General features: G+C 39.2%; 1 protein-coding gene across 2 annotated transcripts in view; it reads left to right on the top strand.

The window, feature by feature from the left end:
* The first annotated feature begins 9,403 nt into the window (after positions 1 to 9,403).
* Positions 9,404 to 13,325, top strand: part of klf12b (Kruppel like factor 12b) — a 41,803-nt gene continuing 37,881 nt past the window's right edge. The window contains exon 1 of one of the 2 annotated variants that reach the window (XM_030125218.1): positions 9,404 to 9,553. In XM_030125218.1, the coding sequence (XP_029981078.1) occupies positions 9,460 to 9,553 (94 nt within the window). In that variant the 5' untranslated portion in view covers positions 9,404 to 9,459. Of the gene's footprint in view, positions 9,554 to 9,582; positions 9,846 to 13,325 lie in introns of those variants that run through there. The other variant, XM_030125219.1, reaches the window with a different exon arrangement.

The following is a 13,325-nucleotide window of genomic DNA, read 5'->3' as shown; positions in this document are numbered from 1 at the left end:
TCTCAATCCAACGCCTGGGTAGGAGTAGAGGGGTGGTGAGGGAGAAGGAGGTGAGGGAGGAAGAAGGTGGTGGCGGTGGTGGTGGTGATGTGGGGTAGTGGGGCGGTGGGGTCTGGGAGGGGTCGAGCTGCCAAGGGTAACAACACAAGGTCTCTTTGCCACAAAACCAAAGGGCTGCTGGCTGGGAAAAGAGCAACAAAAGAGCTACACTGAGGGCTCTGGTGGCTGATCAGCTCCTGCTCCACACACACACCAGTGTCTATGACAGGGTTGACAGCTGTGGGGGGATGTGGAGGAGTGGCAGTGGATAATTGCTTCGGTGCTGCCATACAATTCAGGTACCTCTATTGCGGCGCAAGAAGCCTAATCTCTCAACCACCACTCACGGAATCTTCTAGTGTAAACTCAGAGCAAGCCAGAGCTCAACCAGTGTAGGGGGGCACTAGTTATATGCAAGGACAATTCAGATCATAAAATAATGTTGCAAGAAGGTTATAGGGTGACTGGCCATGTTGTTGGACAAGAATATATTCCTTCTAAAATCAGAAAATCAGAAAAAAAAAATCTAATTTGTCACATACAGTTGACTTGTACATATGCTTTAATGGAGTGATTAAATAACTGTTGCACATATGCAGCTATTAATCTGTAACCTGTTACAGAATTCAACTAAACCAGAGTATTGATACTGTCATCATCCCACTCTTTAAGGGTTTGTTTAAGTTACTGTCACTAGTGCTACAGTGAAACATCACCTTAACGATGTCTGATATTTTACTTACGTTAAAATAGGTAGAAAACACAATAGATTCATACAACTCCCACTGAGGATTTTATATTCTGTGTAATGTTTTGTGCACAAGGTTATTCCCTACGTCATCTTAAATACCCACAATCCATACTACAAACCACATAATGTCAAATAATAATATAAACATGTGATATTAAACATATACAGTATGTCCAAATTGTGTACATATGATACATTAAGAGAGATCACAATAAGAACACACAACTATACAAGACATATACCTCCACGACTTAATACAATAATAGCTGTTAAAGACACTCAAACACATCTTTGTCTGTTTATCTGCTATTGTACGATCAGATAAATAACACTAAAGAAAAATATGACAAGTACAAAGTGAAAAATGACAACTACAACATACAAGACAGTTGTGATTGTATTAGGTTTTTCTACAGTTTTTAAATGGAATTACCACCTTTACCTTTAAGTGTGTACATTAGTGAATGGAGTACTTCAGTGTTGTAGGCTCCACACTGAGTCTAGCCACTCAGTAAGATGATCTTGGTAATGGATATCTATGGAATGGACATAATACTGTGCAAGCACTTTTAGGACACACAGGTCTTCTTGTTACTTTCCCAGCTACCCTTTCATTCTGTTAAGCCCCGGCGCTATATTACTTTGTCAACTAATCCAAACTATTTCTGTCTCGTGGCATTTTTTGGTTTGTCTTATCTTGTTTGCAGTCCAGAGTACAAAATGTGAGAGGCTTGCTCAAGGCAGACCCTTCCTTAAATGTGTCTGAATATCTGTCAGTGCTTTCTCGTTTGTGAGACTGGTGTGTGTGTGTGTCTGTATTGGTGTTAAAGTTCATTCTTGGACGTGTGTGTGCACAAGAGAGAGACAGGGAGCGTTGCAGTTGCTATTAGACACAGTGTGCTGAGGCCCCGGTGGTCATGCTGAAGCATCCCCCTCCCCTCCCCTCCTCGCCCCCGCACTCCCCTCCCTCCCCCCCTGGCAGGAGGCTGACCTTGGCAGGGCCTGACAGAGAGCTGGCCTGGAGGGGGATCCACGGAGCTTCACGCCAGCCCACTGAGCCAACCCACTCAGTCTGTGCAGGTGTACTGACGCCTGGACAAACATACATGAACACACACACAGCCACTAGACCAGGGGAGGCCCCCTGAGCAAGCAGATGTTCTAACACTCCATTTCTGTGAATTACCTTTATTCTGGGTTTCTGCTGATTATTCTATTTATCCAACATCCTATATTTATTCCATTTATTTGTCCAACTTAATTTGCTCATTTTTATGTTCATCATCTACCCCTATTCTGCATTTTCTCCATCATCACTATTGCAATTGTTACAATTCTGCTGCAGGTTCTCGCATTTTCCAATTGCATAATGATGTAGAGTGAAGTCTTAGTGTTATACTCCACTTTTAAGCACAAAAAAGTTTCAGGTGGTGAACCAACCAATGTCACGCACCATAACGTGCATAATACTTGGAATATATTAGTTGATGACAGATACATATGAATAGAAAAATGCACAAATGTATGTATAAATCAATAATTTACTCTGTGCAGTTCTCTCTGAGTGTTCATTATTATATCTATGTAGTGTATGACTTAAAAGAGGTCAATACATATGGGAGTTTGGATGCGTCTGATCCGGAGGTCCCAGTGGAGGTTTAATTCAGTGGAGATCAGCAACACTGAAGCGTGCGCTATATCAATATTCAAACCCTCAAATGGTAGAATTCACTATGGAAATTTAGCAATCAATCAAACAAATCATCAAACTTTAATTACAGATTTTAAAGTCGTCAAGGACTTGCATCATATATGACGTGGCTCCTCTGAACGAGCTTCAGGACCAGATGAAAGACGACACAATGCAATCCTAATGCAACAACTTATTTTAGTATGACTGTTGTAGAGTATAAAAATAACATTGTCATTGTTTATTAGTATGAAGCATGCACTGTATGGAAAGTACAATTTCCCACAATGCAGATACAACACTATGGTATGATCAGATTAAATACGATGCGTATGATGACGGTGTATAGATAGAATAGAATAGAATAGAATAGAATAGAATAGAATAGAATAGAATAGAATAGAATAGAATAGAAGATATGCCGTTATTGTCAATATACATATGTATAATGAAATTAAAAGAGATAGCTCTCTAGTGGTGCATAGTGCAAACTGTGTCAAAGAAAAGTATAAATATGGATACAGAATAAAAAACAAGCATGTTCTAAGTATGCATAAGAAACTATGAAAAAACATAATCTTCATGTCATTGTGCAAAAAAAGAAACAATATGATCCTCATTCCCTGACTAGATTGGAAATTTGTAACTTGATTTGTAAAGCAAAACCTCAAAACCTTTCATAATCTTCAACTACCCATCCAAAATAAATAAATAAGTAAATAATAATAAGAAAAAATATAATAAACTGAATGACTTGCCTCAAATTGCATATTTTAATGTTATGATTATGTCACCAAAGTATAGACTGAAAGTCTACATAATAATTATATGCCTTCACAAAGAAGGACAGAAAGAATGTGACCAGTATTATTCCACAGACTAAAACATGGCCAACGTATTGTACATTTCGTTTGACTTAAGAAGTTCAGAGCAAGCAGTTCTCATTTAGTGCATGTAGTCCTATTGTGTCTGTGAATTCACAGTGAGGACAGAATGAAACTGCAGGGTATAAAGAGAAGTTCCAGAGGTGAGCACTTTATTGCCTGGAAACCAAGGCTGTCTGTGAGTATGAATATTTAGTGTTCTTGTCCATCCTACTTTCAAGGCTTCAAGTTGATTCTTTGCTCTCAGTTTCCTCTTAGCCACTTCACTTTTAGTATTTTACTTTTTATTCGCATGCTGTCAGTTTTATCATGGTTTATTTTTTTTCTTTAAAAACTCATTCAAAGCTGATGTGAAATAGTTAAAATAAGCTGAAAAATACATTCAATTCAGTGTCCTTCTCCTTCTTTTATTGGAGAAAGTAAAATACTTGAAAGGTACACAACATGGACTGTCACATTTTAGTCATGTCTTCTTACTTGATTTGCAGTGCAATAATGCTAATGCTAATGATACTTCTACTACTACTACTACTACTACTAGGCTATCAATAATAAAATAATTATGCAATTGTAATGTTACATCAAATAATGTAAAAATAATAATACCACAATACTGCTTCCACTACTACTACTACTACTACTACTAATATGAATAATAAAGAGCCTCACATAACCTGTCAGCTCATTCCACAGTCACTCACTCAGGGTATGCATGAGTCCGTCTGCTGTATTTTGATTTAGCTTGAGTTTATTGATGTTTTGTGGTGTACAAGGTAAGGCAGGAGTTTGCACTAGTTGAACCAGGATGAAATGATATGAACTAATGTGTTTTCAATGTTTTTTTTGTAAATTCTGCTCTGTATAATATTCAAAGGACTTGACTTTAATTTGTGAAGTACCTTGAGACAATTGAGTATTATGATTGGTGGTGTATGAATAAATTTGAAATGAAATGACCATCAAACCATCAAATTTTTGTCTTTTTTTTTTCTTTTAAGATTTGTCTTCAGGCTTTTTGTGCCACTATTTGCTAGTTAAAGTAAAGAGGGAAAGCTGTAAATGGACAACAGAAAGACCTCACTGTACCTTTCTACCAGGTGAGCTATTAGGATGTCCTCATTAAAAAAAAAAAAAAAACATGATTGGACAACAGAATTAATATACTGATTGAGATTATTATCTTCTCCGAAACAATTGTTCTTGTCTTTCCCCCCTACACTTGTTTCTCTATTGTCTGCACAGCAACAGGCTGCAGTTAATTTTCCTGCTCCCGACTTCCTGCTCTGCTTTGTCTGATCTTTCAGTCCAGAGTCTAAAGTTCAGTTGAGTGGAGCATTACATGGCTCACCCTCAGCATTTCACAACATATTTTCTCCCATTTTTTTGCTGAGGGAAATACAGGCTTCCTTTGCACGGTAAGAATTCTCGCCCACTCAGTGTAGACATTTGTGGTGTGTGACTAAATGATGAATGGTGTTACAATAATTTGATGAGATTGGGTTAGATGATGCAAGAAAGAAGTGTGTCATGATAATTCTCATCTTGATGTCTTACATGCCTATTATGCCACTCCACAAATGATCTCCACAGACATCCAATGACTTTGAACTGCAACCTGTTGGGAGATGGTTTCAGCACTGGAAAGCAAGGATGGAGCTGTGGACCCCTGACATGAAAACCCGACCCCCTTCAGACCACTTTCTTCTTCCATCACTCTCTCTAAAACATCCTCCTCCTCACTCTCCTCCGTACAGCTTCCACCCCCTTCCTAATCCACACTCCTCCCTATTCCACCTCCTTCGAAGTGCCTGTTTGTGCTGCACTGTGCCTGTCTTCCTTCAACACATGCCAGGATTCCTGGGGCACCAGTTACACAGTGAAGATTTCATCTGAAAGAGCTCCTCAGGACGTCATTATAAGGATCATCACCAGGCCTTACGGCTAATATTACATTAGTGTTCCATCACACACGGAGCGTTCAAAGAGCCTATTAACATAGTTTTAACATACAAATCAGGTTTTTTTTCCTATGTGGTTGGGAAAATTCCTATCAATCTCTAATTGATCACTCTTACAGCATGTATTAATATGTCAAAAACCAGAGTCTGAAGTAGATGGTAAGTGTAAGGCTGAAATATATTGTTGAGAAGAGAATCTGGTTGTTTTGTTTGCTTCTTTCAAAAATATTTATGCATTTGTTCCCACAGTTTTTATGCTTTAACATGTTTATTTCTAAGAAAAATACCATATGAATGAATATGAATCAAGTTTTTCATAAATTAATTTCATTTGCAGTTTTCTTCTCAAGGAGCAGTTGGTTTTTCTAGTGTGAGCTGGTAGGTGTTATAGTAGGTGTCATGGAAACCAAGAAAATAAATAAATAAATAAATAAATAAATTTGTATAGAAATATATTATAATAGAACTCAAATATTCTTTCTGCATTTATATTTTTTTCTCTTTAGACATACAATCTTACCATAATATTTGCGTTATACTATTATGCTTTAAAAGGCACATTTGAACTATCCTTCTACAGTTGAATAGGCCTACAGTTTACAACTATATACCATTACAATTAGGACCATGACCAGATCATCCCCCCTCTCCATCGCTCCAACCTTTTCATTCAGCCGAGCCTTCAGCCTGTATTGAACACCTCCAGCCACTCCTATCTAAGCACTTCAATTTCCCCTTTCTACGCCCAGGCAGCCCTCTATCCAGCCTATCCCACTCTATTAATCTAGTCTTTCCTTTCCCCATCCCATTCGCTTCATCCTCTCATCTCCACTCAACCATTTCATCCTCCATTCATGGCAAACAGAAGTCATACAATATCTCAAGTAAAACAGAATGAATATTAATTGAGTAGCAGCTGAACCAGACTCACTGTACTACTGTAGTCACTCTTTTTTTTTTCCCTCTCACTTTATCATCCCTGGCTTTCTCAATCATGCTTCTTCAGCTCCACAAGCCTGTGCCTTGTAAAGTGTTATGAGCTCCATCAGCCATGCAGATGAGTCCTGCTTCCTTTACCTTAATTAGAGCTCCCAGGGGACCGACCGTGGGTGCTGAACAGCATCAGCATTAGCCTCTTATACCACAGAGAGCCGAAAAACACTGGGAGCAAAACTGACACGGGTACAGTGGCTCAGGCGACTATATGGAACGGAATTTAAAAGCAGTCATTATGAGAAAATGTCAGCGTGTTATTCAAGGCTGGGCATTTAAACATCGAGCAGAGGGAAAGAAATAAGGGAATATTTAATCACACAAACTTTGTTAATATGTCTAGATTCAAGTCACTTTTCTTTATATAGCTCAATGTCACTCAGTGGGGCTTCAGCATGTGCAACAATTTCATGAACCATGTTTTGACTATAGAAACTGTACTAACTGTACTAATGGAAATGTACAGTGGTGGCAAAAAATTATTAGAACCCCTGACAGACCTGAAAATATGAACTTTTTTTTTTTGCCCAAGACATGATTTGGTTTCATGATGTTCATACTCTGAATCCTGCTGTTCTTACACATTTTTACCTTTAATATTGGCTTAATGATTAGGATAGGCACTATAAATTCAACAGAATCACACAGCTGTGTCCTTAACCCTTTCATGCATGAATTATGAGAACCATAGTTGAAATTTTTTTCCTGAGTGTTTTTATTCCTCTTTAGGGCATGGAAAAAAATTGCGATTGAAATTTTTTTAAGAACTTATTTTTCACGGAGTTACAAAGATGTCCACTCAGCTGGACACCAAGCATTTAATTTTTGAAGAGAAAAAAAAACCCCATGTATTTAAAATCCATCATCAGAAAATGAGATACTGTGCAAGAACTATGAAATAAAACCATTTTTCATGCAGCTAATCTGATGTTTTCTCAGATTTTAACATACTCTAACACTAGTTATTACTAACTTCATGCAGATAATATGCAAAAAGACAGTAATGGTATGAATTGCAGCGTATGGGATGATGCATAAGCGTCCACTGTGCTGAAATGCAACTAAAACAACAAAACCCATGAATGTACAAGAGAACAGCTGTAGAATAACTGTCCACTGTAGTGACCACTATGCATGAAAGGGTTAAACTCCTGCATCACCATCAGTGTAACCACAATCACACCTGACAATGAATACACAAGGAATTTGGCTTCTTCTAAGGTACATGCTTTTGTGACATTGACAGTGAAATAGACTTAGGTTTTGTTTTTGTTTTTTTAATGAAAATGACCTAAACCTCATCATGATAACTCTACGGTTTATAGAACATAATGATGACTTAGGAAATATTTCATTCTGTTTTTTGGAGTATTTTGACTTGCCTTTGTGCATTAGACAGACCCTTCACTGTCTATTTTCAAAACCTATTTTTACTTCTCGGCTTTTGAACCAGTGTGAGAATCTGCTCTTGTTTTATCATTTTACATTGTTTGTTTTATAGTTAGTTTTATAGTGTTTTTATGATTGATGTACAGCACTTTGTCTTAGCTACGGTTGTTCTTCAAGTGCTTTATAAATAAAACACTGAGTTTCAATGGCCTATTCCTTAAATATGCCAAGTGTTCCAATATAATAACATAATTTAATACTTAATCTGCAACAACTGATTTTTACTCTTCTACAGAAATGCAACACAGTAGTGTAAGATGAGACCATACAAGTATCATTGCAATATGTATTAAAAGATCTTACAAGCTGTAGTAATCCTTTCATGAATTATATTCCTGCAGTGGGCAGTTATTCAGTCTTTAATTAATTCTAAATTTGCACTAATATCTGCAACTCTTACTTACTGTGCCATTGTATTTTCTAATAGTTATGTTCACTTTACTGTAGATTCTGCTGTGACACTTGAATTCCCCCACTGTGGGATGAATAAAGTCTTATCTTATTTTTATATATTGTATAATGAATCCATCACATGTGGTTACAAAAAAAATCCTCTAATGAGCTACAGTTTAGGGAATAGTTTGTGCACAGTTTAATCCAAACGGTTTTGGTCATTTGTCACAGTGACTGAAGTTTCCCAGAATATAATCATCAATGCACAACATTCATTTCACTTTATTTCGTTTTTCACTGAAAAAATTATTAGACCATTAAAAGTCATCAAAAACAATGGTTATGCAATCAAGTACTAACTCCTGTGTGTATCATGGGACTAAAACAGACAGAAAAGAAAACATGGAATGTCTAAAAGCACTGTTTTTGTCAGTACAATACCATAGATATTGATCTAAAAACTTAAGTGATTTTGGTTATTATCAAGAAAACATAGAAAATGGCTAGATATCAGCTCTTAAATTAAACGCTTATGAGCTATTTTTGTTGTTATCAGTATATTTGTCAACACAAATATACCTTTAGCTGTACCAGACAATAAAATGAACAAGAAATTGAAGAAGACAAGGGTGGTCTAATAATTTTTTCCGCGACTGTATGTTCTCTTTGTGGAAAGAGCTTTATGGATGTCTTTATGCATATAAAATTAATACTATCACATGTTAAACTGTTGATGCATGGACTCCACAAGAAGGAATAGCTGTGTACATGCTAAAGAAACAAGATACTGAAGAAATCCAGTTTGATATGTTTTTTTTTTTTTTTTTTCCTTGATCAAATTTTTATCTGTTTTCATTGTGCATCTCCAACAGTCCAATACAAAAAAAAGAAAGAAATTCACATTTTTTGATATAAGATTTTGTGACACACAAAGTAAACTCCCCACCCCCCCAGAACCAATCAGTTGGAACTGTTTTATGTCAAAAACGCCAATAGTTTATCAACTATCAATACATGAGAGGGCCAAATGAAATTGATAAAGAATTCATCAAACCTGTCAAAAAAAAAAAAAAAAAAAAAAGACAAAGCATAAGGCAAATTGGCCACAATCAGAAAATAAAAAGAATAGCCGCTTGCTCGTGCGCCTCCTCCGTCCCCTTTAAACGGGGAGGTGCTCCGGTGCGCACCCCTCGCCCGGTGCTGTGCGCTCCGCTCCGGGGAGGGGTGTACAGAGGGAGTTCGGGCTGGCTGAGAGCGGACGCGTCGGAAACCTCCCCGGTGGGGCCCCGTGTAATTCGATGCATGCTGTTAAAGCTTAGAGTATATTGTCTTCCCTTTGCTTATGAAGCCTCCACCCACCGGCCCACCCTACATTTAGCGGATCATGTGACTCGGGGTAAGTCATTTGCAAGTACAACAGTTCTCTGTGCGCTCCCATTCATTTCCTGAGAACTGCCTGAGCCGAGCAGCTGAGAGGCAGAAGGGGAGGGAGCCGCTCACTCACATACACTCACACTCACTCACTCACTCACTCTCACACATACACACACAATTACACACAAACACACACGTACATACACGCAGAGTGAGAGGAGAGAAGAGGAGAGGGAGAGGAGGAGAGGAGACAGAGAGGACTGTAGAAAGGAAAACAGTCTCCTAGTCTCCACGGCTCTGCAGCTTCTGACAAGGTCTGTGCATTTTTCTCGTCCTGTTCCTCTGCTGGCTGCTATGTGCTTCATTTGTCACGTTGCTGGGCTTTGTGCTTGTGTTCAGTGCGTCTCGTTCAGCTGTCATTGCTCTGTCAAAGCAGATGACAACTCAGATCACCTATGGCATTGTGTTTGGTGTCTGTCAGAAGGGGAAAACAAGAGACACTGCATGGTGCTGACTGGACATGTAACACTGACTCCCTGTGTAAATTCATAAGCTGTCATGCCAAAAAAAAAAAAAAAAAAAAAAAGTGATTATACACTGAATGACTGTACTGCATCCTGACTTTTCTGTGCTGGTTCTAGTTAAGAGTCTTCACATTTTGCTTGTGTTGAGTCTTCTACCCACTTATTTACCTCTAAATCAACTTCCAAACATCTCAGCTCAGCAGTGTATTGTACAGTCACACTGATTGGATATCTTGGTGGGGAATATGAGTGTGTGAAGTAAGACAGCATCGCACCAAACTCTCTCTCAGCACTTCTTGCAGGGAAAAAAGTTTTCTGCTTGTCAGAGTTTTGTGCATGTCTGAAAGAGTTGAGTGTGTCTGTAAGTGTGTGTGGGTGTGCAATTGTGGGAAGCGTTGTGGTGTGTATGTGTGAGACTAGGCTTGTTTGCCTATACTGTAGCCTACTGTAGCAGCTTAGAGACAGAGAGACAAGGCTGTTAGCAACGGGTTAAACATTAGGAGGCTCGGGTAGCGGAGGAAGGACACTAGGGGGGAGGTGTGTATGTGTGTGTGTATGTGTGTGTGGGAGTGTTGCAGGGGTGGTGTCTTGGATGTCATCGGCAGCGCTCTCACTTCCAGGGTAATAGTCATTGGTATTGATGGGTGGCTGTCAGAGAGGCAGAGAGCCACCAGGCTGGGGAGAGTGGCCGGGGGCTGGCCCTTGGCTGTTATTTTCAATTACAGGGGACCAGGGCAGAGCTGACAGCAAAGGCATTTGTACATCCAGCAAGGGGGAGGCGGGTGTGTGGTGGTGAGAGAGGAGGAGTAGGAGGGAGCAAGAGAGTGGGAGGGAGGGAGGGAGAGAGAGAGGGAGAAAAGGTGGGAGGGGGGGATGAGACTCTGGCCTCTGCTCCTCGGTTTGATGTGGAAACTGAGCACTGACCTCTGTGACTTTACCCCCGTGTTGTGGAGAGGCCCTGTCTTGCCTTTAACTGTGTGACAGCCGTAGGGTGTGTGTGTGTGAATCTGTGTATTTAAGGACTGGGGAGCAGGGAAAAAAAATAGTAGAGGAGGAGGAGGGGGTGTTATGTGTTGTAGATGAGACCCCTTGCAGCTCTAGGGTGTTCAGCGAGTGAGATTAGTGCCCATTTTGCTCTCACTTAAATCCATTTACAAAGAAGTCCTCATTCAGCGCATGTACAAGCATGACAATCTTACCACACATGTAGGCTGTGTACGATGTGACTAAACATGTAACACTTGTAGCAGATCTGAGGGAGCAGCAGAGGTTTTAATTAGGTGCAAATAACAGTCTCTCTCTCTCAAAAAAAAAAAAAACACATCACAACAGTTTTCATGACAAAATGCTGGAGAATTTTCATTTTAATTTCAGCAGTCGATGGCATCATTTGCTCCTGTCTTTAAAATTTATTTTCTTTTATGTTTGTCATAGCTGGTTCCAGTTTTTTAAAGAGTTGGCAGATTTATCTATCATCAAAAGTGCCATATCTAAAGAAAAACAACAGTTATTTGCTTTGGTAATTGCTTTTCAAGTCTTGCATACAAGTACAACTCGCCAATGACTTTGTTATACTAGCATGCACTAGTGATGTTTGTTTAGATTTTTTTAGAGCCCACATCAGCTGTTGTGCTCTCCTCATGTGATTTCTCCCTGCGCTCAACCAGGGGCTTTAGTTTGCTCCTTTTTGCTGCACACAGTCTCCAATAGAATACATCAACACTTTTCAATTTTGTCAGATATTGTCACATTCAAATGATACGTTTTGATAACAATCGATTCGAAGTGATCCACCCTTTTGGTAATCCGTCTTAATGGTATGCATTGATCTGCTGCTGAATTCCTTCAATGGCTCAACACCCCACCACGGACACAGTCCAAGGGCTTATGATAGTGATCAGTGCAGGTGGGGGACTCAATTAAAAAGCCAATCACCAGCGGACAGACTCTATCTGTCCATCAACACTGTGCTTGGGACATTTAATTGCCGGGCAGGATTCCCTGACTAAAGGCATCATCTGTCTGCCACAGATCACAAACGCACAAATTGGGTACATGTTGACAGATTGAATCTTTCAGGAAGAAGCGGTGTGCCTTAGTATGTGCATTTTAACAACATGTAAGCTCACCGTCTTATTCAGGGGAGATGTGAAATTCCCAGTATTGCCCCTAATCAGCTGGGTTAACTGCTGGCATATTGACTGACCGCTGTATCATTGATCCGGGTGGGTGTTATGGAGTGTATGGTCATTGATTGTAGATAGACTGCAGTGCACTATAGGGCTGGATTCATTTGGATCTGCAAGTGTAAGCCATGGCCAAAGGGGGTGAAACAGATTAAAGAGGTAGGACGTGGTTAAGGTGCATTTGAGATATCTTTTCTGTCTCTATTACTGTTTGTGCTGTCAAAGCAGATGATTCCACCACAGGAGTCACATACAAAGACCTAAAAATGATGTAACTACACACATGCAGACCCTTACAATAGTCCAGTATGTCAAGGGTGAATATTTGATATATGACACATAAAGTGTCAGAGGATTACTGACTTTATATACTGATAACTAACCAGGTAACAAAAGCTATCGAACAGATGAATACAGTAGCTATTGTTTAATTCTGATGATCAATATTTACACTGACAGACTGTCTGTGTGAAATAAGGATAATATTTGTAGGTGACGGCGGCGAACAGGACTCTCTGTGCTGTTATTTCATCATGTCAGAAGATGACAAAATGTTCTCTCCCCAAGCGTTTTCTGTTGTGGATTCAACCTTCGACCCCAGTGTCCAACCCACGTTTGTTTGTCAAATTTGAGTTAAGGGTGTACATGGAGCGCTGGAGTGTGTGTGTTTTGTGACTGAGTGAGAGAAAGGCAGAGTGAAGCAGAGAGCAAGAGGGAAAGAGAATATGGAAAATATTGTGCAATAGCCAGTGACTCTGATGTGGATAGTCTAAATACTGAACTCCAGCAGAAAGAACTACAACCTAAAATAGACAAATGCATCTTGTCAAATCACAATTTTAATATTTTACATTTTTGTTGCATTCATATACTGTATCTGTATGGAGTCTGTTATTGTTGAAAGCTTTTTAAGTTTACCCTTTAAGACCTAAACACTCACCGGTGACCAAATATATCTACTAATGTAAAATGTTTAATATCTTTTGGACAATTAATCCTATCAATACACTGAAATAATTCAGGTAAAATGAAGTTTCTCAGCTTTTTAGTGACATCATATATGACCCATTCAGACATTGTTCAG

Source organism: Sphaeramia orbicularis, chromosome 21 (assembly GCF_902148855.1).
Source record: "Sphaeramia orbicularis chromosome 21, fSphaOr1.1, whole genome shotgun sequence".
NCBI classification, from domain to species: domain Eukaryota; kingdom Metazoa; phylum Chordata; class Actinopteri; order Kurtiformes; family Apogonidae; genus Sphaeramia; species Sphaeramia orbicularis.
This window is presented reverse-complemented; position numbering and strand designations above follow the sequence as displayed.